General features: G+C 42.2%; 1 protein-coding gene across 1 annotated transcript in view; it reads left to right on the forward strand.

The window, feature by feature from the left end:
* The window catches only part of LMLN (leishmanolysin like peptidase), a 2,253,233-nt gene that overhangs the window by 2,118,640 nt on the left and 106,913 nt on the right, over nt 1-27,680 (forward strand). Inside the window, exon 14 of the mRNA XM_044073684.1 lies at nt 19,427-19,637. Coding sequence (XP_043929619.1) covers nt 19,427-19,637 — 211 coding nt within the window. The remainder of the gene's footprint in view (nt 1-19,426; nt 19,638-27,680) is intronic.

Below are 27,680 nucleotides of genomic sequence, written 5' to 3' on the forward strand. Positions count from 1 at the left end.
GATCTGGCTGTGCCTAGTCTGGTATTTTGAGTAAGGTAAGGTTTGCCCCTATATAGTGCATCAAGTTTGATGTGAACTTTCTTAATTGTGAGTGATGTGTTTATTGAATGTTAAGTTGTCATCTATTGTGACACCAAGTAGTTTTGTTCGGTTAACTGGTTCTATTGTAGTGCCATTACTGGAGTAGATGGAGAGAGGAGGTGGTTTTGCTTTGGATTTCCTGTTAGAGAAGATCATTACTTTTATTTTCTTTGGGTTTAGGATGAGATGAAGTTCATTAAGGTAATTTTCAATATCTAGAAATTACTTTTGCAGTTTATCTTGGAGTTCTTGGGGTGTGGGAGCAGAGCAAATAAGAGTAGCGTTGTCAGCACATTTAATGATAGAAGCAGATTTAGTGGCAGTGTTTAGACTATTTGTGAATATAATAAAAAGGAGATGGCCAAGGATGGAAGCCTGAGGAACCACAACAGAGACTGGGAGGAGTGTGGAGAGTTTATTATCCCATTTAGTTGCCTGTTGTCGATTAGTAAGGTAGCTAAAGAACCAGTTGATAGCTGTAGAGTTGAGTTTGAAGGAGGCTAGAGTGTTGTAATAGTTGGTGGGATACCATATCAAAAGTTTTGGACATATCAAGGAATGTATTAGAGTGTAGTTGTCCGTTGTTTTTGAGGAGGTTGATGTAGTTAGTGAAACTTATGAGGGCTGTGGAGGTACTGCGTTTTGGACGGAAACCATGCTGTGAACTAGATAAGAGGTTATTTGTAGTGAAATGGTCTAAGAGCTGCTTATGGATACATTTCTCTAAGATTTTGGCTACTGGTGAGAGAATGGCAATAGGCTGATAATTAGAGAGATCTTTAGATGGACCTCCCTTGTGGAGTGGAATGATATGGGATATTTTCCATAGTATGGGGACATATTGTTCTGTGATGGAGTGATTGATTAGGATATATAGATACAGGATAGGCGAAGGAGCTTTTGCAGCAGTTTTTAAGTAGTCCTTAGGGAGTTGGTCAGCTGCTAGACAGGTAAGTTTTAGTTTTGATAGGAGTTTTTTGATATAAAAGGTTTGTATGGGTTTAAAAGAGTAGTAGTTAGGTTTAGAATTAGTAGAGGTAGGCACTGTAAAGGGTTGATTATATTTGTTGTTGTTTAAAATGAGGTCATAGCTGTAATGAAATGAGAGTTAAATTGGGATGCTAAACATTCAGTGCTATTTGTTGTAGATGGTGCACAGGTAGAGGTTTTGCCAGGGTTCAGGAGGTAGTTAATTTTGTGCCACAATGTTTGTGGGTTATTCAATTGTTTTTGCTGACAAACTAGAAAATAAATTTTTTTGTCAGATAATATTTGCTTTTTAGTTGTTTGTAAGAGATGATGTTTTCAGAGGTTTTGGAGGTTTGATAAGCAGTCCAGGCTCTATCCCTTTGTTTAATAAGAGATTTAGGATATTCGGTTATCCAAGGTAGGTTTTTGTATTCGTAGCAAATTTTTCTTGTTGGAGTGAGGTTATTAAAGATATTGAGGAAGGTATCATTAAAATATTGTACAGCTTGGTCTAGGTGGAGTGATGTTAGAGGTGACCATTTGCAGTTTTGAAGTAGGAAATTTAAGATGGTAGTTGAAATTTTTTGTTTGTTGGGTATGTGTTTGAAATTGACATTACAGGGGGAGTGAATGTATTTCCTTATAAGAAAGGTAGGGGAGTGATTACGGAGAGAATCGGAGAGGCACCCAGCTTGGTGGGCAAAGTTGGGCTTTTGGTTAGTATCCAGTCTAGAATAGATTCTTTCTTAGTGTGTTTATTGATTTTAGTGGGAAAGTTTATAATTTGGGTGAAATTGAATAAAGTGATAAAATTGGAGGGGTTGTCAGATGAGCAAGATAGCCAGTGCAAGTTGAAATCGCCTAGCACTATAGTTTCTTGGTTGAAAGTAGAGGATGCCCAAGATAGGAGATTTTCTATGGTAGGTAGATTATTTCCTGGCTGTAGGTAGGAAGCAATAACTATGATGGTTTTATGTGGATTTACTTCAAATTGGGTGGTTAGAATTTCTGCTTCTGATAGATCTGGGGGAGTACAGATTAAGTTTTCAATTTTGAGGCCATTTTTATACATGATGGCATTGCCTCCACTATGCTTGTTCAGCCTATCTTGTCTAATAACATTATAACCACTAGTAAGTATTTTCTCATTTTTAATGTGGGGTTTTATCCATGTCTCTGTAAAAATTACTATATCAGGAGTGTAGGTAGCTAGTGCTGCATGAAATTCACTAGTTTTTTTGTGATACTTCTGAAGTAAAAATTAGTTATGAGTAAGTCTGATTTGGAATTTTTTAATGGAAGAAGGTGGGGGGTAGTATTAGCAGGTGTGGGTGGGTGTTATTGCGTTGGGTGGGAGTAGCTGTGTGGGTCCTGGGTTGGGATGTATGTCACCTTGGAGTTTGATTTCTGTTAGTGAGTGTAGAAGGAGAGAGAGTTTGAACTTGGATATTAGTCAATGTCGATGAAAGAAATCTGGATAAGAAGGAGGGTTGGGGGTATGAACATATTTATAGTGGAAGAGCAATATGTTAGAGTTAGTGTAGAGTTTAGAACAGATATGAAAATGGATATTTGGTTTTGTATGGTATGTAATAGTGGGGAGTGTAGAAGAGAGGTAGTGTGTTATGTTTGATGTGATGAAGGTAGTGGAGCAGGAGGCTAGGTAGAGGGTAATGAGTAGGAGAGAGTTGCTCAAAAGAGTAGTGATAACTGACATGGTGAAATAGTAGGGAAATAGGAGAAAAATATGTGTGCTGGAGAGGGCTCAGCTAAAGCAGCTGCATCAAAGTCCGTGCTGAGGATTTAACACTTTGCCTGATGATATTAAAGCAAAGATCATGGATGCTCCTCTGGACAGCAATACCTTGTTTGGTACCTCGACTGCAGAACTATTTAAATCTTTACAAGAGAAGGGCAAGGAGCTGCGAGATTTAAAACATATCTTTGTTTCCCCATCCCTAGGTTTCAGAGGAATTATCCTACCAAAACCACCTTTGTCAGAAATCCAGTTAGGCCACATTCTTCCAAATGTAAGAGAGATCCTAGGAAACAATTCCCATCTAAATCTGACACTTCTGCTCCCACCCAGAAACAGCCCTTTCAGACTAAAGGCCCATTAACTCCTTTGTCTGTTTGCCTGTCTCAAGCTCTCTCTCTCTCTTCCTGCTTGGAATCAGATAACCCAGGACTCTTGGGTCCTATCCATCATCTGACAAGGATATTTTGTGGTGTGGTAAACTCTTTCCTCCTTCATGGGTATTCCACACCCTCTGAAAGACCAATTGGAATTTTTTCCCCTGGTCATGTCCAGCCTTCTTTCATAAGGCAATATTCAGGAAGTGCAACCCTCCCAAGTTGGAAAAGGATTTTTACTCCAGGATGTTCCTGGTTCCCAGGAAGGATGGGCCTTGGAGGCCCATTCCTAGACCTTTCCCATCTAAATATCTTTCTGAAAGTTCCCACCTTTCATATGCCAACTTTACCTACTGTTCTTCCTGTAATGCATCCTCAGGCCTTTATGGTGTCATTAGACATCAAAGATACCTACCCTTCATATCCCCATTCACCTTCAGTTCTGGAACTTTCTTCACTTTTCTATTGCTTCCTCACATTTTCAGTTCTGTGCTTTTCCCTTTGGTCTGTCTATGGCATCGAGGGTCTTCACGAAATGCTTAGCTCCTGTCATAGTCTACTGCAGACTACAGGGCATACAGATTTTTCCTTACCTAGATGACATACTTCTCCAGGCCCCATCTCCATGCATCCTTCAGGCGACCCTCTCCTTCATGGTGTCTCTCCTGGAGAGTCTTGGGTTCACGATCAACCATTTTACTGGGCTGCAGGATTCAAACAGATAGGATGCTAGTCTTCCCACCTCCAGAAAAGGTCCTATCCCTAACTTCCTACATCTGGGACTTCTTGTGCCTGCAATTCATGACTGCCAGGGAGTTTCTATGCCTGTTTGGGTTCATGACCTCTACAATCCCCATGCTCCCTTTAGACAAGTTACACATGAGAAAATTCCAGTGGTTCTTGAGAGTCTGGATGCAACACTTTCATCCTCTGGAGTTTATCCCACTCCTGCCTTGCTTGAAAAGGAAGTTAAACTGGTGGATACTTCAGGTTGCAAGGAGCCCAGGTCTACCCTTAGAACTACCTCTCCCCACTAAGGAGCTGTACATGGATGCCTCAAACTTAGGATGGGGAGCAGAAGTGGAATCCTGGAAGGTCAGAGATGCCTGGTCTCCAGGCCAAACAAGGGGGCAGAGCAATATAAAAGAGATGAGGGCCTTGATTTTCTTCCTCCAAATCTTCAAGCCTATGCTTTCTCCTGGGGTCCTAAGGGGGTTCACAGACAACTCCATGGTCCTCTGGTATGTCAACAAACAGGGAGAGACAAAGTCTTGCCTCCTCTGCAGACTGGCATTACATGCCTGGAAGTTAGCCTTGCATAGTCAACTCTCCCTTCAGGCTGTCTGCATTCCCTCTACTCAGAATGTAGTGGCAGACACACTCAGCAGGTCCATGACTCAATCCCATGAATGGGTGTTACACAGGGATGTGTTTCTGGACATGTTCCATCTATGGGGTATAGCTGAGGTAGATCTCTCTGCCTCCCCCATGAACAGACAACTTCCCAAGTTTTGTGCGAATTTCCCACATCCCCTTTTTCTTGGAAGGGGATGTTTCTCTATGCATTCCCCCCTTCCCACTTTTCCAAAAGGTCCTACTGCAAATCCAGCAGGAACAACCAAAAATCATGCTGGTTGACCCCCTTTTGGCCAAGACAGCATTGATTCCACCTTTCCTGCATTTTGCCAAGGGCAATCACCACAAGTTACCTGACATAATGGACCTACTCATGCAGGACAAGAGAACTCTAGTACATCTGCAGATGTCAACTCTAAATCTGACTCTGTGGGTGATAGGGTTTTGATTCCCTTCAGACACCTTTTTTCTGAGGCCGTGCTCCAAGTTCTGCAAGAGGCCCGAAAACCCAAAACTAGGAAATCCTTCATTTCCAAATGGAAGAGGTTTTCCACGTGGTTGCTCAAAAAGGATTTACAACCATTTTTAGTGGCTGTCCTAGTGGTCCTGTCCTATCTCTGTGAGTTAATGAAGAGTAGGCTGTCATACTCTTTAGTTAAAGCCCATCTTTCTTCTGTCTCTGCATGTCTGCCTATGTCTCTCCCTTTAGTTTCCAGGTTAGAAGTTAAGCTCTTCTTAAAAGGCCCCTCTCACATCAGACCATCAAGAACACCAGTTTCTCTTCCTCGGTATCTTTAATGACTTTGAGAAACTTATCCCGGCCCCTTTGAGCCAGCAAGTTCCTCTTCTCTGCAACATTGCACCTAGAAAACTATCCTCCTCATGGCCATTTCGTCTGCCAGAAAGGGTGTGAGTTACAAACTCTGATGTCTTTCTCCCCCTTCACAGTCTTCCATAGGGATAGGGTATCCTTACACACTAATCCCTCCTTAGTTATCTTTCAGTCTGTCAACCTTCCAACCTTTTTTTTCCTTCTCTTCAGTCCTCCTGTGAGAGGATTCTGCACACTTTAGATGTGCACAGGCAACTCCAATACTATTTGGACAAAACCAAACCAATCTAAGTTTGAGCACCTGTCTGTTTCCTATCACCCAAGAGCAAGGGCCCTGGGTCAGCCTGTCTCCTAGCAGAATATCTCCTCCTGGATTTTAAAATCTATTTTTCTGTTGTATAGCTAATGGGAAGAATCTCTCCTCTCTTGTTAGGGCACATTTCACTAGGCAGTGTCTTCCTGTGGAGCTTTCTTTAAAGGGTTGGACACTTGCTGTATCCTGGAGGCAACTACCTGGTCTTCTGTTCATACCATCACAAAACATATAAATTAGATGTCATTTTCAGGTCCAGCTCTGGTTTTGCCAAAGCTACTTTGCATGGCTTTGTGGAGAATGCTTCTGCTCCTACACCCAATTCTTCCTCTGTATGAGTTTTGGTACTCTCCCTCGTGTTATGAATACTGCAGTATATGAATAAGACGACACAGGATAGTTGTGTAAAATCTTACCATAACCATAGATGTCCTCTTCTGTATGCTGCAATACTTCTTTCCCCCCTGCCCTTCCCTTGATGCTTGCTTTGCCACTGGTGGCATGTTTTCCTCACCTAAGATCAGACTGGTGCTTTTTGCGGCATTCAGTTCTGAGGTTGGTACGTGCTGATGTCTGCTTTATACCTGCCGTGTCTCTATGGTTGACATACGTTTGCTGATGTGCAGCGTCACACGTACCTCACAGTAGCGACTTTTGTATATTGGTCGGATGTATGAGTCAGCCGATGGTGGACCTCCCCCATGTTATGAATACTGGAGCATATAGAAAAGGACGACAGCTGTGGCTACGGTAAGATTTTACAGAGCTATTCTTTCATCTCCAGTTATCTCGGAGAAAGAAATGATATTCAGTACACAAACACCAAACACTTTCAAAGGATTGCCATTTGTGTTGCCTTTTAGTTGAGAATCACTATCTAATGAAAAATATTTCAGCCAGAAGTCACTCTGCCACAGAGCTGTGGTTACTTGCTTCAAGAAAATTTCCATTGTCGACATGTACCACAGGCATTTAGATGTCTGTTCACACTCCTACCAAATATTATTGTCTGGACTTCCTTGTTAGCTCTGTTCTTCAGGATTCACTCTTCTGGACTTTTGTCCGTTTGTCTGTCCTCTGGCTATTTCCACCCTGGTGGATTTACTGTTTTGGATTTAGCCTTATCATATACCCATGTAGAAGTGTCCCCTAGTTAATTATAACAGGTATGTTCTCATTAATACAAGTTGGTCTTTGAGGAGGCCCTGCTTGGTAGGGCCCAGAAAACATTCCATTTAGTGACTACTGTTGGAGGTCCTTATAAGTCAGGCGATGGTAGTTGTATACTACTTGTGAACAGTGTGTGTGTAAACTTGTGATTGTGTATCTTGATTTGCAGAAAGTGTTCCTGCTGAGTGATTGGTGAGAACTGTAGAGCTCAGGTGGTAGGATTGGTGCCCTAATATGGTTTGCATTGTGACAACTAATGCCTCCTTATACCTCCCAATGCAAAAGCTAATGAGAAGAAAACCCAAACTGGAAAGTAAGTAAGAATGAATGAACACAGTCATAAATCCTTGAGAACTAATCCTAAAGTGGTATCTGAGTTTACTTTGGATTGTTGTCCTAATATGGCTCTCAGTGTGAATTTACTTTCTGCCAGTCTATCCACCCCCCAGTCTTCTTTCTAGAAACTAAAATCAAGGGAGAAAGGCTTCTTCAGAACTCAGATGTCATCTTGACAGAACTAAAACCTTCAGAAACTCTGATCAGTTATTCATTTCTTATTAAGGTAAGAAAAAAGGATAGCCTCTGTCAAAGTAGGCCATATCCATATGGTTGTCACATGCTTTTTCCTTTTGTTATACCCTCTACAATATGCCAATTCCCAGCATAGTCATTTCGCTTACTATCAGGGCTTTGGTTTCATCACTGATTTTTTGGATAGGAGTGGAGTCTAGAAACATTCTATAAATCGCAATGTGGTCCTCTGTACATAACTTTACAAAGCATTACAAACTAGAATCATCCTCTAGGACAGGCTTTGCTTAGGACTATTCTCCAGGGGCTTCTGGACCCTCATCCTTCCTTTAAGCTATAGTGTTCAACACACATAGCTAAGGCTACTGCAGCAGTGATCAAGTGATGAACATAGAACAGTTGTGTAAGTAAACTCATCATAATAATAGCTATTTGAATTATTGCTGCAATAGGCAGTATCTTCCACCATCCCCCCTTATTTTTTGTAATTTTTTTGTTGCCAGGGTGAGGACTGAGTTTTTTCTTATCTAACATTGACGTCTTTCAGGGCCCTATCCTCCTCCTCTCAATTGGCAAGAAAGCTCCAAGGGGTTTGGTACCCAAACCAATAATTTTGTACAGCTGTGGTTACATTACCATCAGTTTGTGTGTCTGAAATGTGCACTTAAGTTCTGAAAGCTGGCTGTCTATGCAGAATATAATCCATATAGTTAAAGGCTACTGCATCAGTGATCATTAGAACATCTACTGTTTACACAACTGTTTGTTCTTGATGCCATCCAATAAATGCATTATACCTAGCTGTTAAACATCAGCCCATCTGAAGCCAGAATTTCAGACAGGTTCCCGACTAAAGAAGTTTCTTAATATTTTCTCTTAAGTTACTGTCTGTAGGTATCAGAGCATAATGTTAACACTTGTCTGGTTATAGGAAGCAGATTCTACACAGAGATTTTCATAGTTTGTCTCCTTTGTCTGGAGCATGACATGCCCATCTGCCCCAGTGCATTATTTCAGTACTAGGACAATTAAACACTGGTCTGAGCCCCTTGAAAAATATTTGTTGCAGAAATTGTTTGGATAGCCTAGGCAAGGTGTCATTGTCTAATCCTTCTAAAGACTTCCCCAAAAAAGAAGAAAAAGAAGTGCCAAAAGGAGAAGAGTGTTTGGTAAGCTGCAGACTCAAATTTGTTGTCTTGAGACCCAAAACACTAAAGCCCAAGCAGTAATTGGTTAGTTTTCCACAGCCATGGCTGTCCGGTCTCTGCTTCAGTTTTCCCATGTTTTCTCCCAAGACCTTTTCAGACTAGCTCAGGATTTTGTGGCATTTATGAAATACAGGCAAGCCAGCTTTTGAAAAAGATCCTGCTTCAGGGACTACCCCTCCCCCCATTCAAAGAGAATGGGCAACTTATATCCAGGGGATTCCGATTCCGGTAAAAAGATTTAACTGAACTACCCTAGCCATAAGCCCTCAGCCTCCAGTATTGCCTGCTTAAATTTCAGGAGTCTCTCTCCATGAGCAGTTAAGACAGAAGGCAGAGGGGGGTATCAGACATGGCTTAAGATGGTGATTCTGGATTTATGAAACCTCGTGTTCCAGGAATACAACTTGGCATTCCATGAAATGTGTTGATGATGCATTAGATGCATCATGCAATGGTCTGTCATATAGAGGCATGCTTGTTTAAGGAGTCAGCCCCATCTAGACCAGACAAAGCTAGAGCTTCTTGATGGCCAATTGGATTAGGGACTCTTATTTAGAAACCCTGCAGAGAAGGTGTTTAAAAAATTTGGAGGAAGTGTGAAAACTGTGCAGTCCTTCAGGGACCACTTTCACTACCCTCTGCCTAGATCTCTTAGGAGGTATCCAGCAGAAGTTGCCCTTTCCTCGGAAACAGGGTAAAGGTAAATCCCAGAAAGGGGCAGAAGGGGAAATATACAAAGTGGCGGCAAACTGACACTATGTAGTAGACTTGGGGGGCCTCAGGGCCAATACACCCACAGGGAGCAACTGTGACTCTTCTCAGCTCTCCACCCCCAACCAGACTTCCTTCCATTGTTCCTCTGCCACCAGCAGACAAAACAGGAAGCATGCTGGCTTTTTTAAGTATGATGGAATCAATTACTCAGGACATGTGGGTTTTGCAGATCCTAAAGTCAGTTTACAGATTTTAACGACACCAAAATTCCTAAGCACTCCCTCAGTACCAGGTATAGAATTGTACCTGATACCACAACAGGTGCACAGTCTTCAAGCATAGGATGCCATAGAATTGGTTCTAAAAAGATGCAGAGGAATATGATTTTACCCATAACTGTTATTTGCCCAAGGAAAGAAGGACTTTGGAAACCCATACTGGACCTCTTAAGGCAGAACAGATTTTTACTAGTCCCAAAATTCAAAATATTGATCTTCCAAAAATGTTTCCCTTGATTTTGTTTGGAACCTTGATTTTGACCCCAGACCTGATGAATACCTGCCTACACATCCATTTGACTAAGAGGATCAGGTAGTTCCTAAAGTTTGAGACGGGGTTATCATTTCAAATTTGAATCCTTGACTTTTGGCTTGTCTACTTGCACCCAGGGTCTTTACAAAGTACTTGGCTCTAGGATTTGCTTTTTGCAGAACAAAGGACATCCAGATCTATTCATAACTGGATGATTGTGTGTCATTCAGGCCTCTTCTCCTCCTCAGAGATTCTAAGATCTGAACAAATTGCTTATGGCATGCTTTTAGAAAGTAGGACCGTCTTTATACTTACAGAAGTCAAAGCTTAGCCCAACAAGGCAGGTTACTTTCCTTGGGCTGTCCTAGTTTCTAACAAACAAAATGTACTTCTATTTTCAGGCAAGGTCCTGTTTCATTCACTCTCAGTATTTCAGCAGGATGACCACCCTTTTCAATATCTTGGCTGGGATATGTGGTATCCTGCATATTGATGGTAACTCTAGCCAAGCTGCACATTCAAAAACTACAGTGGCATCTCAGAAACAGGTAATGCCAAAACTTGCATTCTGTCCGGACCATCATACCTCTGCTACCTTGCATAAGAAGGCAGTTGTATGGTGAGTAGATAGCATCCACTTGAACAAGTATGTATGAACCTATAAGGGAGTTCTCTTCAGACTTTTGCCAAAGTCTCAGGTTTTGACCGGTAGAATCCTTGGACACCTCTTGGGAGGTCCTAAAAGTCAAAGCAACCAGGGACAAGTAAATCAGGAAAAAGCATATAAACATAAATGAAATAATGGCAGTTATTTCCCCTCAGAGCATTCAGGGATATGGCAGCTAGGCTCATTTTTGATCGACACAGATAGTACCAGAGTTGAGTAGTATGTAACAAATAATGCAGTACTCACTTCTATCTCCTGTACAGTGTGGCCATGCATGTTTTGAAATTGGCTTTGGAGGGTAGAAATGACACTTGTGGCCCAGTACATCCCTAGTTAGGACAACAGATTGACAGGCAGTTTTAGGAGGACAACAGTAGGCACCAACAAATGAATGTTAAAGACGGAAGTGCTTTTGAATCTGGTCCACATCTGGGGTCTGCCAGAGATAGACTTTTTTACTTCTACAGAAAACAGACAGCTGAGGAAATAGTACAGTACTAGAATTCCCAAGCAGTAAGCATGAGCAACAGATGCCTTCTCCATTTCATGGGCAGTTGTGTTTCTGTATGTTTTACCTCCCATTTCCTACATCCAAGGATATTACAAAATCAGGAAGGAGAGACCAAGGATGTTTCTGTTGTCACCCAGGCAGCTTTAGTCTGCCTTATTTTAAGATTTGCCAGGGAGGAGCCCCTCTTACTGCCACTGCAAGTTGACCACCTATCCCAGAAAGGGAGTTGGGCATACATCCCAACTTGAGGGTTTTGAGGTTGTGAGAGGATGGATGATATAGCTCATCAAACTCAAAATTGGCCAGCACCTTGGTGAAGCCAAAAGAACACAATTTTATTGTGGCAACTCCTGAAGCTATAGAAAAACTATAGCTATTACTATAGCTTCAGGAGTTGCCACAATAAAATTGTGTTTTTTCTGGTTTCACCAAGGTGCTGGCCAATTTTGAGATTGCTTTGGGAGTTGTGGGCCTTTGCACCAGCCGTACTTGCGGTTCCCTGCATGTATATGATATGCCTCATCCCCACTAGGCTCATTTTTGCAGATGACATACTGCACATATTAAGGGAAGTCAGAAAGCTTAAAACTAGAAAATCTTATCTAGCTAAATGGAGAGGTTTTTACATTAGTGCTTAACAGAGGACAAGACCAAAGCCAGGCTGTGCTGTCTTTGGTCTTCATTTACCTGTAAGACTTATTTAAAGAAAGCCTGGTATTTTCCTCTGTCAGTGTACATGCTTCAGCCTTATCTGTTTTGAGGCCATTACAACCCCACTGTGTCCCCATTGGTGCCTGTGACACACTTCATGGAAAAGGAGTCCTTTGTCTGAGGCCTTACAAGAAAGAAATGGCACCTCAGTTTTCTATTGGAAAAGCTAACTGTGCCACCCATTGGGCCTGATGCTTCTTCTATCAGACCAAACAAATGTCTCTGAGACTGACGTGATCTTGGCCAAGATTTATCTCTGAACATTAGACTCTCACATGTAGGGAGTCCTTCCTTTATTTCTACAAGGACTGAGTCAACTAGAGCACAAATCTCTTCTTCATCCCAAAATTTGTTACTGAGCTCTCCTTAAAACAGATGTTGCATCTAGTAGTGTTTCCTCTACACAAAACAAGAGGGAGCTAATTGTACATTCCCTTTGTGTGCAATGGCATTCCAGATATTACTTGGATAGAACAAGTTTAAGAAGTCACACAACTTTTTTCTTGCCTTTGCAAAGAGAAAAGAAGTTGAGCCGGTCAGCAAGCAAACTCAAAGTAGATTGCCAACTGTACTGATCTTTGTTACTTCTACCATTGGAAGAAAGTATATCTGAGAATAAGAGCTTATTCTAATATGGCCAAGACTGCCACCACACCTTTTCTTAGAGGGGTGTCCATCCAGGTTGTTTTGGAAGCAGCTGCCTGGTCTTCATTAATAACTGTACCAAACACTACAAGATCAGGTCCATGTCTTGAGCCAGAAGAAATTTTGTCTCAGGCATCCTGTAGGGTTTGGTATACCCTGCTCTTGTTTCTGGACAGCCACTTACTCTTGCTTAGCTCTGAGTCATCCTGAGAATCAGTATTGCAGGAGTGAACTATGAAAGAACATAGTACAGTTGTGTTGTGAAACTTGATATAATTGTTAACTTTTATGCAGATTCTGTGTTGCAGTACTATATACCTTAACTTCCCCTCTCTCTTGACTATTGCTTTGAGATTGTAGTCTGTTTCCATTTCTTTCCCTTTGATTACCTTTCCCTAGATGTCTCCCATACAGTTCTGATCACTGGTTTGGACCATCTTTGAATAGGTTGTGCTGTGAATCCTAGTTTTCTCTGGTTCTCAGGATCAAAAAGACCCGAAGATAGTGTTGGCCAAATGCCCTTAATACTACTAAGATCCTTCTAAAGTCTACTGGTAGTCAGTTCAGATTTTGGGCTCCTGCAGACAGGAATAGAATCCCTAAAGTTATTACTGCAATAGTGAATCTACTCAAACATGTACAGATGCAATGTCTGTTTTCGTCTATTCAAACCTGTGGGTTGTCTGATCCAACCTTGGAGCCAGTGTTGGAGCTTTTGGAACCAGAGCTATGACTCCTCCTGTACCCATAATTTCCTAGTCTGTTTCACAAACCCTCAGATCTCATTTGCCGCTCTAAGGTTTCACACATGCAAAGAGCTCTCTTTTCAAGTAGCTTTTTTTCAGTGCACCTTTTTCCTCTTCCCTTACTGTGAGACTTTTTCTCTCACTTTTTTTTTTAACAATAAAATTACCTGGAAGACGATTGTTGGATGTTGCTAAATAGTTCATAGTGTAATAGTTATGTAGGTTAGTTAGTTAGCTTACCTGAGGCCTTTGTGTTAAAAAAAGAAAAGTGCATTTATCTTATGTAGTTTATAGCTGTTTCATTCATTTTAATATATTATTACAATTATGTTGTATTCTGTTAGATATGTTGCAGAAATTCTCTGAGTATGTCAGAGTCGACAGGTTTTAAAAAATGCTCAGAGTATGGGCACAAACTCCCAGCTTTCAGTGTTAGGTCCCTCCTGACAAGAAAGGGCAGTCTAGTTTTAAAGGGGTTCCTTCCTGCTCAGACAGAGGCTTCCCCTTTGCCAATTTTACAATCCAAACAAAGAGGAATCTAAAACTAAAACTCAGGACAAGGATAGAGACGATAAAGAGAAGAGGAAAAATGCAGCAAATCTCCATCTAAGTTGTTAAAGAAAAGATATCCACAGCCGACCATTTCTGTCTGCCCTGACCCTAAGGTACCTAGAAGATGGGAGCCAACACCTCCTCAACCCTGCTCTTTTTCACCTTGTATGAGTTACTCTCTGGGACAGGTGAGTTCCAGGCTCCAATCTCCCATACTCCGAGACAGTACTCTCGTCCCTCATCTACAGCATCATCCTCTCAGTCATCAAGAAGCCTGACAGAACTCAATATCAAAAGAATGATTAGGAAATTTCTGTGAACACAAGTACACCTTGGGGTTTTACTGACACCGTCCCCTGGGAAGGTAGCAAGTGTTGGCCACTTTATCCCTCCTTTACAAGAATCCATACCAATCCACCCCTCTGGTTCAGTTTTGTTGGAGCCAGTTAGAACAGTGGTATCTGTGCCGGCACCAGAACTTCTTGCTTCTTCTATGCCAACTGTTTCCCAATCCTACTGACTCTGATGCCATTGGATAGAAACAAGACTCTGAGCTGAAGCTTCAGAGACAAATTCAGAAAGGGTGAGTCAACTCAGAAGCTCTCTAAGCCATCCCTTCCTCTTGGAACTTTGGCTTTGGATAGCTCATATCCAAGACCGGTTTTGGGGCTGGAGCTTGTTGCTCCCAAGGTTTCCCGATCTCTGAAACTGAGGGAATCATCAGTTCCAGTAGCAGCTTTGGCCTTTGAAAGGGTTTTAGCAAATACTAAGGACAAAGTAGCTTCAACCACTTTGGTTCCATCCAAATCCTATATTCATTTTGTTTCTTCACCTATTCATCCTACTGTACAGAGCACCAAGGGTTTCTGAGGAAGTCTGCTTCCTTAGATCCCCATCTGATTCTGATCCTTCAACTGCCTCCTCCCCAAAGGTGTTTCCAGAAAATGGACATGTAAGCAGAAGCGCACAGACTCATCACCAGAGTCTTTCACTGAGGATGCTGACTTAGAGGAAGAAGAGGGTTCCCCTATCTCCCTCTCTGAAGATGTCTCATTCGGTGACATTCTAGAATTGACAAAAGAGAGAGGGGTGTTGGATGACCCAGACTCTTCTCTGGATGAATCAATATTCTTGGAGGATTTTGGTTCTGGACCAACATTGTCCTGAGTAGTACTACCTGTTAACCCCTCTCATCTGTCTTATGGCTCAATGGCCATGGAAAGACCCGTGGAGCCCATACCCAAAAAAAGCTGACTATATATTAACAGCACCATCATATAGGAAGTACTGGAGTAAGGGTCCACCTGTAGATGCTGTGGTGGTGGCGAAAGCCACAAAGAAAGAGCTATTGGAAGAAAGGTCATCTACTCATCTCTGAAATAGAGAGTTTAGGGTGTTGGACAGATTTGGAAAGAGAGCTTATGCATCATCAACAATTGCTCTTAGACTGCTGAACTACCTAGCCCACTTAAGATTCCAGAGGGACTTGACTAAAGAGATCACCAAATCACTCTTGGGGATGTTGCCTGCGGATGTTCAGAAAACAGTGGACTCTAATGAGGCCATGTATCTTCTATTCTGTGTAAAAGATGGTACAGCCAGAGTAGCAGACACTAGCATAACCGTGGATTATCACACCTGGATGTGACTTTGTGGAAGGCTTTAAGTTATCCTTTATTAATGCCCCATACAATGGTTCAACTTTATATGGACCCAAAGTCAAAGATACTCACTAGGAACCAACAAGATGGTTAAGAATCTCTCTGCAGTGGTAGAGTGCTTTTCTACCCCGCAAAGAACTTTCTGTAGGAAGCAGAGATCAGGGAAGAAAATGTAGTTCCAGAAGTCACAGTTTTCTTTTCATGACTCTGAGTGACCGACTTTTTCATGGCAGAGAGTGAGGCAGTTTTGACAGACTCTGATTTGATTGACAGACTTTTCCATGGCAGAGAGTGGGGCAGTTTTGACAGACTTATACCCAAGAGGCAAAGGCGGACTGCAGAATCAAGACTTTCATGGCCCATTTTCCGAGAACACTTTTCAGTGCTTCTGAAGGGTTATCTGATTGCTGCACTCGGGGGCATCTATTTTTGCACCCTTAAGCGTGACACATGATCACATTGCATGCATGGGTGCTAGAGTGCTATAAATAATATTCAGAGACTACTTGATTCTCTTCCCTTCTACCCCTAATAAAAAAGTCCCTGATATTCCACCCAATCAGTGGGACTCAGCCATAGAAATTTCAAGACAGCTAGAAAAAATGAGTAATCCAAGCTGGCTCCAGTGACCAGTTACAGTATGGTATCTACTCCATGTTTTTTTTAGTATCAAAAAAGACTGGAGACCTCAGACCCATTTTGGATCTCAGTTATCTAAACCAATTTGTAAGATGGACAAAATTTCAAATGGTCATGGTACAGTCCTTTTTGCCTCTTCTGAGGAAGTACAGTTGGATGTGCCCTATAAATCTTCAGGACACTTACTATTTCATTGCTTCAGGAGATTTCTTCACTTCCAGTTGCGAGACAGTCGTCGTCAATTCAGAGCGCTGCCTTTCAGTCTCACCATGGCCCCCAGGGTGTTCACCAATATCATGGCAGTAGTAGCTGTGCACCTGCAACTAATGGGCATCCAGATTTTCCCATATCTCAATGTCTAGCTCCTCACAGCCTCCACCAAGCATCTACTACTCCCCCACCGGGATCAAGTACTCCAGCTGCTTACGAATCTAGGAATTTCTGTAAATCTGCCAAAATGCCAACTGATTCCAACACAGAGTATAGAATTCAAAGGATGCTACCTGGACACTAAACTTGAAATGGTCAGTCTTCCCCAGTCCATAGTTATGGTTTGTGCTTCACCACCCAGTATCACCAGCGAGATTAGTACTATTGTCTCTTAGGTCTCATGGCTTCAACAATTATATTGATTGCAGTGAACCCTGGCAGTGCAGTGGTCTCAATCCATTCGTCCTCTACATTCAGAAATTCGAATTACACAAGTCTGCAAGAAACATATCACTTGGTGGATAACATCCTTGTCTGTGACCAGGATATCTCTTTTCAGACAGATTCACCTATTGCAACAGTGACCACAGACCACATCCCTTATAAGGTGCGTGGGTGTGTGTGGGTGGCATTTTGAAGGGAGAATGGTCCATGGGACATGATTGTCACTCTCTTGGAGTTGAGAGTGGTCCTCCTAGTGTTGCAGGCATTTCAGGACCTCCTCCCCAAGGTTGTCATCTCTATGCAGTTGGATAACATGACTGTAGTATGGTACGTCAACAAACAGGGAGGAACATGATCTTATCCTTTGTGTTGGGAGGCTATAAGGGTTTGGCAATGGGTGACTTCTTCACACTGCTTTCTGGTATCAACGCACATCCTGATGTACTCCAGTGTATTAGAGGACAAACTGAGCAGAACATTAGTAATGTTTCATGAGTGGTCCCTCAATCCCTCAGTGACATAAACAGTTTTCAGTCACAGGATCCAGCCTTGCTGCAGCCTGTTTGCCTCATATCTGAACAATAAATGCAGCAGATACTTTGCCCTGATCACTCCACAGGGATGGTCACTGATGGATGCTCTAATCCATACTTGACCTCTGGGTCTCCTGTATGCCTTTCTTCCTCTGCCAGTGATGAACAAATTCATACAGAAAGTAAGATAGTGCATGGCCAGAGTAATCCTCAATGCCCTCTTTTGGACCTGACAGACATGGTTCCCTTACCTATAACCTCATGTAGTACATCCTCCTTGGATGTTGGCTTAATAGCCAGATCTGCTAACTCACCCATCTGGACTGCCTCCTCCAGATCAGAAATCCATGAAATGAACTGCTTGGGTCCTCCAATTTTAATCTTAGCCAGAGATGCCAGGCTTCCCCCAGCAGTCGTTAATATTCTGTGCTTCACAGAAAACATCATCTAGGAAGATTTATAGTAGTAAATTGAAGAGATTCTCAATCTGGGCCTATTCCAAAGGTCTGGACCCATTTTCAGCACAATTTCCTTCTGTTCTTCAATTTTTGTCTGATCTCTTTAACAAGGGCTGCAACTTTGCAACTATTAAGGTACAATTGGCCGCAATATTCAATTTCTACATAGGACACAGTGACGTCAATAGCATCTCTTAAAATATTAAAAGCCTTCTTCAAGGGTACATTTCTAGTAAGACCTCCTGTTAGAGACTCAGCTTCCCAGTGGGACATTACTATCATGTTATAAGCTTTAATCTAATCTCTGAACTTGCTTCCACTGAAGATGTAAAGTTCCTTACATGGAAAACTATCTTCTTGGTTGCAGTAACTTCCGCTAGACAGATTTCAGAACTACAAGCTCTTTCTTCTACACCCCATTTGCTATTTTTTCATAAAGATAAGCGTTTCTCTCAGAACCAATGCATCTTTTGTCAAAAAGGTGGCATCCGAGGCAAATTTAAACCAATCAGTGCATCTTCCTGCTTTCTCTCCATAGTACTCAAAGGAGAATACCTGCTTCACATGTGAGATGTTCATAAACAATTCAGACTATATCCATAGAGCAAAAAAATTGGCATTTGTTTCCTTTGCTGAACCAAAACTGGGAAAGTTGGTTTCTAAAGTAGCTTTATCCAGATGGCTTTCTGATTGGATTTCTTGCATGTATCATAGAAAGAACTTGCCTCTCCCACAAAAACCAAAGGCACATTCAACCAGAGCAGTCTCTACTTCCAAAGCCTTTAACAAAGGATTTCCATTAATGATATTTGGCCACATGGTCAGCAGGATATGCCTTTGTGTCTCACTTAAGTTGGACACTCAATCTAGATCACTCTCCTCTTTTGGCTCCACCATACTCAGGAATGTCCTTCCTTGATACCAACTAGATTGACAGCTTGGGATTCTGTCCCATAAGTTTGAATGGATGAAAGTGGACAATATTGGATACAAAAGTTGTTATATTTATCATAACATTAGATCCATGTTGTCTGATTTTCGTCCACTTCACACTCCCACCCTTCCTTCCCCCTTACAAATTCTCACCTATGGCTTTGAAATGATTGGCTAGATGATGTTTCCTATCTGAGCGCATTAACATCCAACATCACCAAGGTTATAATAATTATCTTAGAATAGTTTTTTTTCCTCCTATGTAGTTTTCTTATATATTTTCAGACTGGTGGGAGCAAACTCAATCTGACAGTGCTATAGCCTAAGGTGTATGGGTAGTGTAGGATTCAGAGCTCTGGTTCCAAGAAACGTTAACATCTGCGCTGAGGTTGGATCTTGTCAGATCCAACAGCCCATAGGTTTGAGCAAATGAAAATCAAATACCATGGATCTAACATTGTGGTAAATATATAACTTTAGTTCCTAACACAGTTGTATTTTTTACTCTGCTTTTTAAAAGCTCTTTGAAGTGTCTGGATGAGCTACTGAAATCAGTCATATCCCATAAATGAACATATGCAGCTACTTGAAGATCTGAATTTCTCTTTGATGTTTATTAGGAATGCAAATGACTGACTTGTTTCGTGCAAAATATATACAGGAATAAACTGAAAATGTAATAGTTTTGTTACACCTAGGCCATTTCCAAACTATTCTTTCGGGAATTTTTAATGCTTATCCAAAATTTGGATTAGCGATGTGTTGACTTTAAAATGTGACTTAACATAGAAATCTAATTTTGTGATGCCATGATTGCATATTTTTGAATGAACAATGGCAGATACAACTGAAGTCTCATTTTGTTGTTTTGCATGTAGGTCTCATGCTCTTCCCAAGGTCTTACTGTGTGGGTGAAGAACACTGGCTATTTTTGTAGTCATGCAGGCCAGATACTCACCATAAATGTTTGGATGAACAGCTGGGTGTATACAGGAAGTCTGGTGTGTCCGGCATGTTCAGATGTATGTGACTCGTGTCCTTCAGAAGGGGACCCTCTTCCAGTAAATTCAACAAAAAACATGCCTATAGGTATCGTATGAATAACATTGGTTGGTTGTGTCTCACATTGGTACATGGTTATATTTTCCATTTTTACAAATGTTTGACTTTGATTCTAGCTTGAAATAGTAAATATTACAAAATGCTTTTTACCATATTAATTTTATGGTTGGATCTTGTATCATTTTTAGAAAGCATTAATATTGCTATGATAAAGCTACAGTATAGTACACTGCCATTTAGCCTTATCTTAAAAGTGTAGTATAATTACTCTGCAGTCCACAAAAGAGCGTTTTTTATGTGACTCTGTTAAGCAGTACTTTTCATACTTAGCTTACAGGACTGTTTAACAATGTGAGTTTTGGTTAGTAACAGCTTGCAAGTAGAAGTTATTTCATGTTGGTATAAGATACGAGATAGATGCAACTTAGCCACATTATTTTCTAAGAATACCAGGACATCAGTCAAATTTGCTTGATATTTTAGTAGCGCTGGAATGCTTTAAGTCACCAGTACTAAGAATAAGCTTCTCTTGAGACTAGCCTTTTGTAATCTTTTTTTTTTTTTTTAAACTGTAGGTAGGCTGTAATTTTAGTATGATTAGCAATGAAAATTCATCAAAAAACAAAAATGTTTTAAATGGTTAGAAAAGGTATGGAGGAATTTCTTAACGAGTGTTAATAAACTATTGGTGACAATGTAAAGTTTGTTTTAGTTGTGCTGTGGAAATCAAATACATGCAGATGTATGTAGTTAGTGCTTACATATTCTGCATCATTTGATGATGTTTTGTGCATTTATAGTGTAAGACTTTTTTCAGTAATACATTTGTTCAGTAGCACAAACATATAGACTTACGTTTTCATGTTGTTTTTGTAAGAAATTGTTTAGTGTTGCCTATAAGGTAGAATGTTCTTTTTTACTAAAGAAAGTAGCTGGGTATGAGGGCTGCTCTGTAGGGCATCTCTTGGAGTGTCTTTGTGAAGGAAAAGACAGACATTGCCCACACATTTTAATTTTTTTTCCAGTTGGCTGCATGCAGCCAATTATCCCATTTCAAAATATTCCTGTCTACCAGGGACCTAAGGAACAATGAAGGTGAGAGAAATCTTAGGCAGTAGCTATCTCTTGAGTTAACAAAATTACTTTAATGGAGTTAGCCAAGCTTGTACAGTGCAGTCGCTTGTGTAAGAGCAAGACATAGTTACAAAAATCACTTGGAGACAGTTATTGCCTGATATATTATACCTTTGCTAAACTTCCTTCTTCAGTCAAATTTTAGGTGTTTTTCCTAAAGTAAGAAATACTATGCAGCTTTGAGTGTACACATTTACACTGATGCTGAACTGCAGCTTATCTGTGCACTGAATGAAATGAGTTCAAGTATCTTAGGAGGAACTCGCTTCAATAAATTGGTGCAGGCATGTGCACACACGTTATGGAGGTTATAAAACTTATGATAGTTTTCACTTCAGATATTTGCATAACATTATTAAAGTGATTAGAAAACACCACATACATACCCATTCTGAATAGAATGGTTTACAAAACTGAGTTCCTCAGGAAACAGCACTGAATATCTAAAATCAGGCATGTATTGCAGTATTTTGTCATAGCAAGGAGTAAGTGCCTATGATCCTTGGTAGTACAGAGTAACTATTTACTCTTTATGCATGGATTTCTGGATTTTGGGGAGAAGTGGCATTTTGACACCAGGATTCATGATCTGTAAGCCTTCTCATCCAAAAAAAAAGAACAAAAATTATTTGATTTTCTTCCCAGTAAAATTGAGTGATTTGTATTGGGGTCTTGTGTCTAGCTGTAGAACAGCTACCCATCCAGGAAAAATGCACTGAATTGTTAGCCAAGTACAGTAAGATATGTGCTTGTATAAAATACCTGTCTTAGTATAGAGGGATAAGGTTATTCACTGGTAACAGACTTCATCCTGTGGGATGTATGACTCCCTGTTTTTTCATTTACAAGATGTATGAACTGTGGGCAAGACATGTAACCAGATGTTGTGACTGAGGATATCCCTGTAAAGAGGTTCTAATTCGGAGGTTGGGTACCTGTTTAACAGATTTATAAATGAAAACCATATTAAAATATGACCAGCTGCTACAGAGTTACAAATACAACCTTTCTGTCTTCCCTCACTTTTAGCAGTTTATATTGGCTTAACTCTCCCTAGGTGTGGCATTCAGAAGTGCCTTTAGAAAAGGCAGATCTGATGGCATTTTCATTCATTCCTGAACTGCTGGGTTCGGATGTCATCCTCAGGTTTGACTCTGCCGCTTCTTCCAGATCATAGAACAATTGAACTGTCGAGCACCTCCCTTTACCCATAATGCAGTCACCTAACATACCTTAGATCTCATTTACCTCCATAGCATTCAGACGTAGATTGTTAACTTTTGTGTGTTTTTTCAAGTTCATGAGTTTACCTAGTTATTCTTTAATATTTTTATTATTTTTTATTATTATTATTATTATAATACTTGTTATAACTGTTGTCTTTGCCTCCATTTAACCCTTTATCTGATGTTGTTAATCTTCATTCATTCATGACTGATGGGTCTCAGTTCCCTCCTCAGAACCACCTCGGCCAATATAACAAGCTCACGCCAGCCACAAACTCTCGAGCTGAAGTTACCCATAGTGCCCCTCTCCTAATCTCCTCAGATCACGTTTGCCGTGTAGCCTTTCAAGATGCGTCAGGCCAGATCTCAAGCTAAGTGTTTCTTTTTTTACCAAATACTGACCTTTGTTTCTTTTCTAAGTGCATATAACTCCTCTATTCTTAGTTGTTTCCACTTTGTGATACTTTACTACTGGTACGAATGAAAATTTCCTTCCCTTTTACGTTTACTGGTATTTCTTAGTACCATCGTTGGTACAGGCCCCTCCCTTTTCCTTACCCTTTGGTAATTTATATATACCATTGTTGGTATTCTTTCCTTTCCTTTACCCTTTTGGGTATTTTCTTCTTTTACTATTGTTGGTAATATAAAACAAAAAAAAAATGTTTCCTTTCTATCTGTGTGTGTGTGTGTGTGTGTGTGTGTGTGTGTGTGTGTGTGTGTGTGTGTGTGTGTGTTTGTTTGTTTGTGACTATCATTGACAGTATTTCTCTTTGGTTAAATTTCTGTTTTTTTTCCATTGATGTTGGTTTATTGTTGTTTGGATAGTAGTATAACGGCGGACAAAAAGGGCACTACTGGTTTCAAACAATGTGACAAGTGTGGCAGGAAGATGCCCAACTCTGATGGCCATCTCTCTTGTGTCTATTGCCTGGGAGTACCGCACTTAAAAGTTCAACCCCCCCCCCCCGTGAACTATGCAAGGGCTTTAGTGACCCCACCTTAACCGAGTGCAAGAGCAAGCTAATCCTGAAGGGTCTTTTAAAAAACCCTTTCTCAGAGGCTTTATCTGAGGTGGAGGTCTCAATCCCTCCTAAGAAAAGAGTCGAAGAAGAGGAGCCAGTCAGTACCTTCGTCTCCTCATACACAGGAATCAAAAGCTACTAAGGCCTCAGTTCATATGGAACCGAAGCAAAAATTTGCTAAAATGACTTTGACACCTATGTCAGGACCAGAGTCAAAAACTCCCTCCACGGTGCCATCCTTGACCACGGAACCGACAATGACTACTCCCTTCCATGGTATCACAGACCCGCTGGGCACCAAAAATAGTGTCCCCATTAAAACCGGTAATTTCCCCCCCTCATCACAACCTTTTAGTCTTTTGACCACAGTGCTGAAGGTCGACACACTAGCCAGGACCAGATATTTTCCGTCAGTTGACCCCTTTGTTGGACAACAACTAAGTCCATTCCTAGATAGGCCTGAATCCCCACCGGGGATGTCAACCTGTTCCACCAGGAGTCTTTCAGAGCTCAGTGTAATGAGACTCGTGGATCAGCTCCTAGCAGCCAGAAGCATCCTATCCCCTTCTAGGATCTCCTTCCCACCTGGAGCCAAAGGTTTATCTCCACAGACTCCAACCTACATTCCTCCTTTAACCTGCCTGCAGGTCTTGGAGCAATCGATGCTGACGCCTACCCCGCTGCCAACCTATTCACTTCCATTGGTAGTTCTTACCTTGGTTTCCGGAGCCTACCCTTTGGCTCATGGCTCAGTCGGAGCCGACCCACCCTTGGGGCCATGACTGGTCTGTTGGCACCATGATCCTCAGTACAGTGCCAATTTTGTCTACTGCACTGTCTATGGTTCTGGCTGCTTTGACAGTTCTGAGTACTCTTGCGGCTCCTTCCCTGGAGGTGGGCTCGTCGGAGTGGGGTGTGACCCTGGTTCTGAGGTTGTCTTTCTCAGTTCTGGGCTCCCATCCCTCTTTAGGCGGGCCTGCCTTCCAGGTTATGGAGAGGCCACTCACCTCAGCAAGCTCACAGTTCGCTCTCTCAGTGCTGGAACGCCATATATGCATGTCCTCTGGTTCACAGCTGCCACAGTCCACTACTCTGGGACATTGGGCATGGGAGCAGAAAGACACCCTACTGCAGGGCACCCTCTCTTCAGAGTCCTCTTCTTATCTTCCCCCTGAAGAGCCAACCCATAAGAGATTGTGCAAGAGGAAGCATGTTGATTCTCCTGAAGAATCCCTCACTGAAGATACAGATTACAATGAGGGGGAAGGGTACCCATGGTGACCTCCTGAAGATGTCTCCTTTGTAGACTGGAGATCTTGAAACAGAGGGGTGACTGGAAGTCCACCAACCCTTCCTCCAAGGAATCTGTTTTCTTTCAGGGTTTCAGTACCCTACCGTCTACTTCCTGGGTGACCCCGCCTGCAGATGACTTGGTAAACCCATCATGCAGTATGCCTGGAAGGCTCCTGATACTGTTGAGCCAATCCCCTGGAGACCAGACAGAATACTTTCTTCAGCAGAGGATCAGCCCCATTGGTCCAAAGGCTTGGCAGATGCTATGGTGGTGGCGGTGGCTACTAAGAAAAGACTCGCAGATATGAGTGTCCTGTTCATCCTCCAAACAGGGAGTCTCAGATGATGGACAGACTGGGGGAAGCAGGTTTATGCTTCAGTGAATTTTGCCATATGGTCGTTGAATTACTTGGCACATTTTACCTGTCTCCAAAGGGACCTGATTACAGAGCTCGCAGGAGCAGTGTCTGATGAGGTACATGACAAAGTTGCTTCACAGCTTGCCACCATGGAATCCATATCCAGCTCATCCATGTAGTTGATTGCACATACAACCGAAGGGAAGGCCAGAGCAGCGTGTACAGGCATTGTCATGAGATGTCATGCCTGGATGAGCTTGTGCAGCTTTGCAGACCCTTTCGAGTCTTCCTTCATCAACGCTCCCATTGATGCTTCCTCTCTCTTTGGTCCAAAAGTTAAAGACACATGTAAGGGGGACAGAAAGACCCTATCTGCTGTGGGTGTACGTTTTTCCACTCCCCAACGATCCTATACTAGGAATCAGAGAGGTGGAAAAATGTGGTTCAAGAAATCCAAAGGGCTTTTCCGTGACACACATGGTGAGTCCCCCCCCCCCGGGGCAGAGGGGGGAACTCATCAGGAAGATCCACCCCCCATGGCAGAGGGAGTCCATGTAATCAGGGGTCCAGAGATTCCTTTTTCTGGGTAGCCTTACCAGTGCTCCTGAAGAGTGGTCTGACTGCTTGCCTCTGGAAGCAGTCGGGGGACGATTCTGTCTGCACCCTTTAGCCTGGCACTCAATAACATCAGATTCCTGGGTGCAGATGGTAATTACCAGAGGTTACCACACCCCCTTCGATCTTTATCCGAGACCACAAAGGAGAATTCCTGGTGTTCCACCCAGTCAGAGAGACATAGCAGCACAAGAAATTTTTAAGCTGCTCAAAAAAAAGAGTCATCCAAGCAGTCCCCCCAGACCAGATGGAATCCGAATTTTACTCCAGATTCTTTTTAGTTCAAAAAAAGACAGCTGTCTGGAGGCCAGTCCTGAACAAGTCCATCAAACAAACAAAATTCTGGATGGTCGTGGTTCAGTCTGTTCTTTTGTTTCTGGAAAAAGACGATTGGATGTGCCCGATAGATCTCCAGGATGCGCATTACCATATAAAAATGGACTAACGCTCTAGAAGATATCTCCGCTTCCGACTGGGAGCCAATCACTACCAATTTCGAGCACTGCCCTTTGTTCTCTCCACAGTCCCCAGAATGTTCACCAATTGTATGGCAGTAGTAACAGCTCACTTGAGACTGCAAGGATTCTGGGTGTTTCCGTATTTAGACGATTGGCTCCTTACCACCCCCTCCAAGCATCTACTGCTTCTTGCCTTGCATTATGCCCTGTGGCTATCACGACTCCTAGGAATATCTATAAATGAAGAAAAGTCACAACTAGTACCTGCTCAAAGCATAGAATTTATAGGAACAGCATTCAGCACGATGACTTGCATTGTCGCCCTCCCTAATCACAGGCTTCACAAACTAAGATCTCAACTTTAAGTGATACTCTCTCAGGACAAAGTCCCAGCTCGTTTAGTCCTTCAACTGTTAGGATCAATGGCAGCAACAATTACTATAGTTCCCCTAGCAAGACTACATATGAGATTACTACAATGGCTCCTAGCCTCTCAGTGGTCCCTATTAACACATCCTATGTCCCACCCAAACCACATAACCAACCGCTGCAAGCAAGATCTGAATTGGTGGATGAAGCCAAAAATAGATGACTGGAGTCGCCCCTTCTCACCCTCTCAGCCCGAGGCCGTAGTGACCATGGATGTATCCCTGATGAGAGGGGGGGCATTTTCAGGGAAAGACAGTCCAAGGCACCTGGACCCCTTAGAGGTCAACTTGCATATAAACATCCTAGAACTGCGGGCGATGCTTCTTACATTGCAAGCATTCTAATCTGCCCTCCCATCAGGGACAATTGCTATTCAGTCAGACAACATGTCAGTGGTCTGGTATGTCAACAAACGGGGGAGGAACCAGATCTTACCTGTTGTGTCGGGAAGCTATGAGAGTATGGCAATGGGCACTAACCTCCAACCGCTTTCTGGTGGCAACGCACATTCCCGGAAGCTCCAGTGTGATTGCAGACAAACTAAGCAGATGCATTCTTCTGCCTCACAAGTGGTCTCTCAATCCCAAGGTGGCGACAGAGATTTTCTGCCACTGGGGTCAGCCTTGCTGCGATCTATTCGCATCCCCCACCAACCAAAAATGCAGCAGCTACTTTGCCCTAATCCCCCTTCAGGGAGAGTCCTCGAGGGGTGCTCTAGTACACAATTGGCCCCCAGGACTTCTTTAAGCCTTCCCCCTTTCCCTCTGATCCCACAATTTCTAAAGAAAGCTCTTCAGTTGGGAAACAAAGTAATTCTCATTGCACCCTACTGGCACGAACAAATCTGGTTCCTCTTCCTTTGGCCTCATCTGGTTCACCGCCCATGGACTCTGGATCCAACTCCAGGGTTACTGTCACACCCACAGGGGCTGATCCATCCAAACCTATCGAGCCTCAAGAAGACAGCTTGATACCTCCACTTCCGGCAGTTACCAGGCAAAATAACCCTTCTTCCCCTGTATGAAAAATACTTCTGGCTTCCCATAAACCATCCACCAGAAAAAATTATCATAGCAAGTGGAAGAGATTTGTGCTTTGGTCTCAAGAGAAGGGACTGGACCCCTTTCTAGCTCCCATTAGTTCAGTGTTGGAGTATTTATCAACCTTACTCCATTCAGGAGCTTCAGCTTCTGCGATCAGGGTCCATTTAGTAGCTATCTCAAACTTCCATAATGGTTTCCAACATTCCTCACTAATATCAGACCATCTCTGTAAATCCTTTTTGAAAGGAGTCATGCATATAAAACTACCCTTCAAAGAGCCCATTGAACCTTGGAATTTGACACTGGTTCTGCAAACTTTGACTCATCATCATTTTGAGCCTGCTGCCTTTTGCGATATAAAATTCTTGTCTTGGAAGACTTTATTCTTGGTAGCCATTACCTCGGCAAGGAGAATATCATAATTGCAGGCCTTGTGTGTAAAGCAGTCTTACATAGGTTTCCACAACGAGAGTCTTCGGAGTAACCCT

Source organism: Protopterus annectens, chromosome 6.part0 (assembly GCF_019279795.1).
Source record: "Protopterus annectens isolate FY-2018-M chromosome 6.part0, PAN1.0, whole genome shotgun sequence".
NCBI classification, from domain to species: domain Eukaryota; kingdom Metazoa; phylum Chordata; order Ceratodontiformes; family Protopteridae; genus Protopterus; species Protopterus annectens.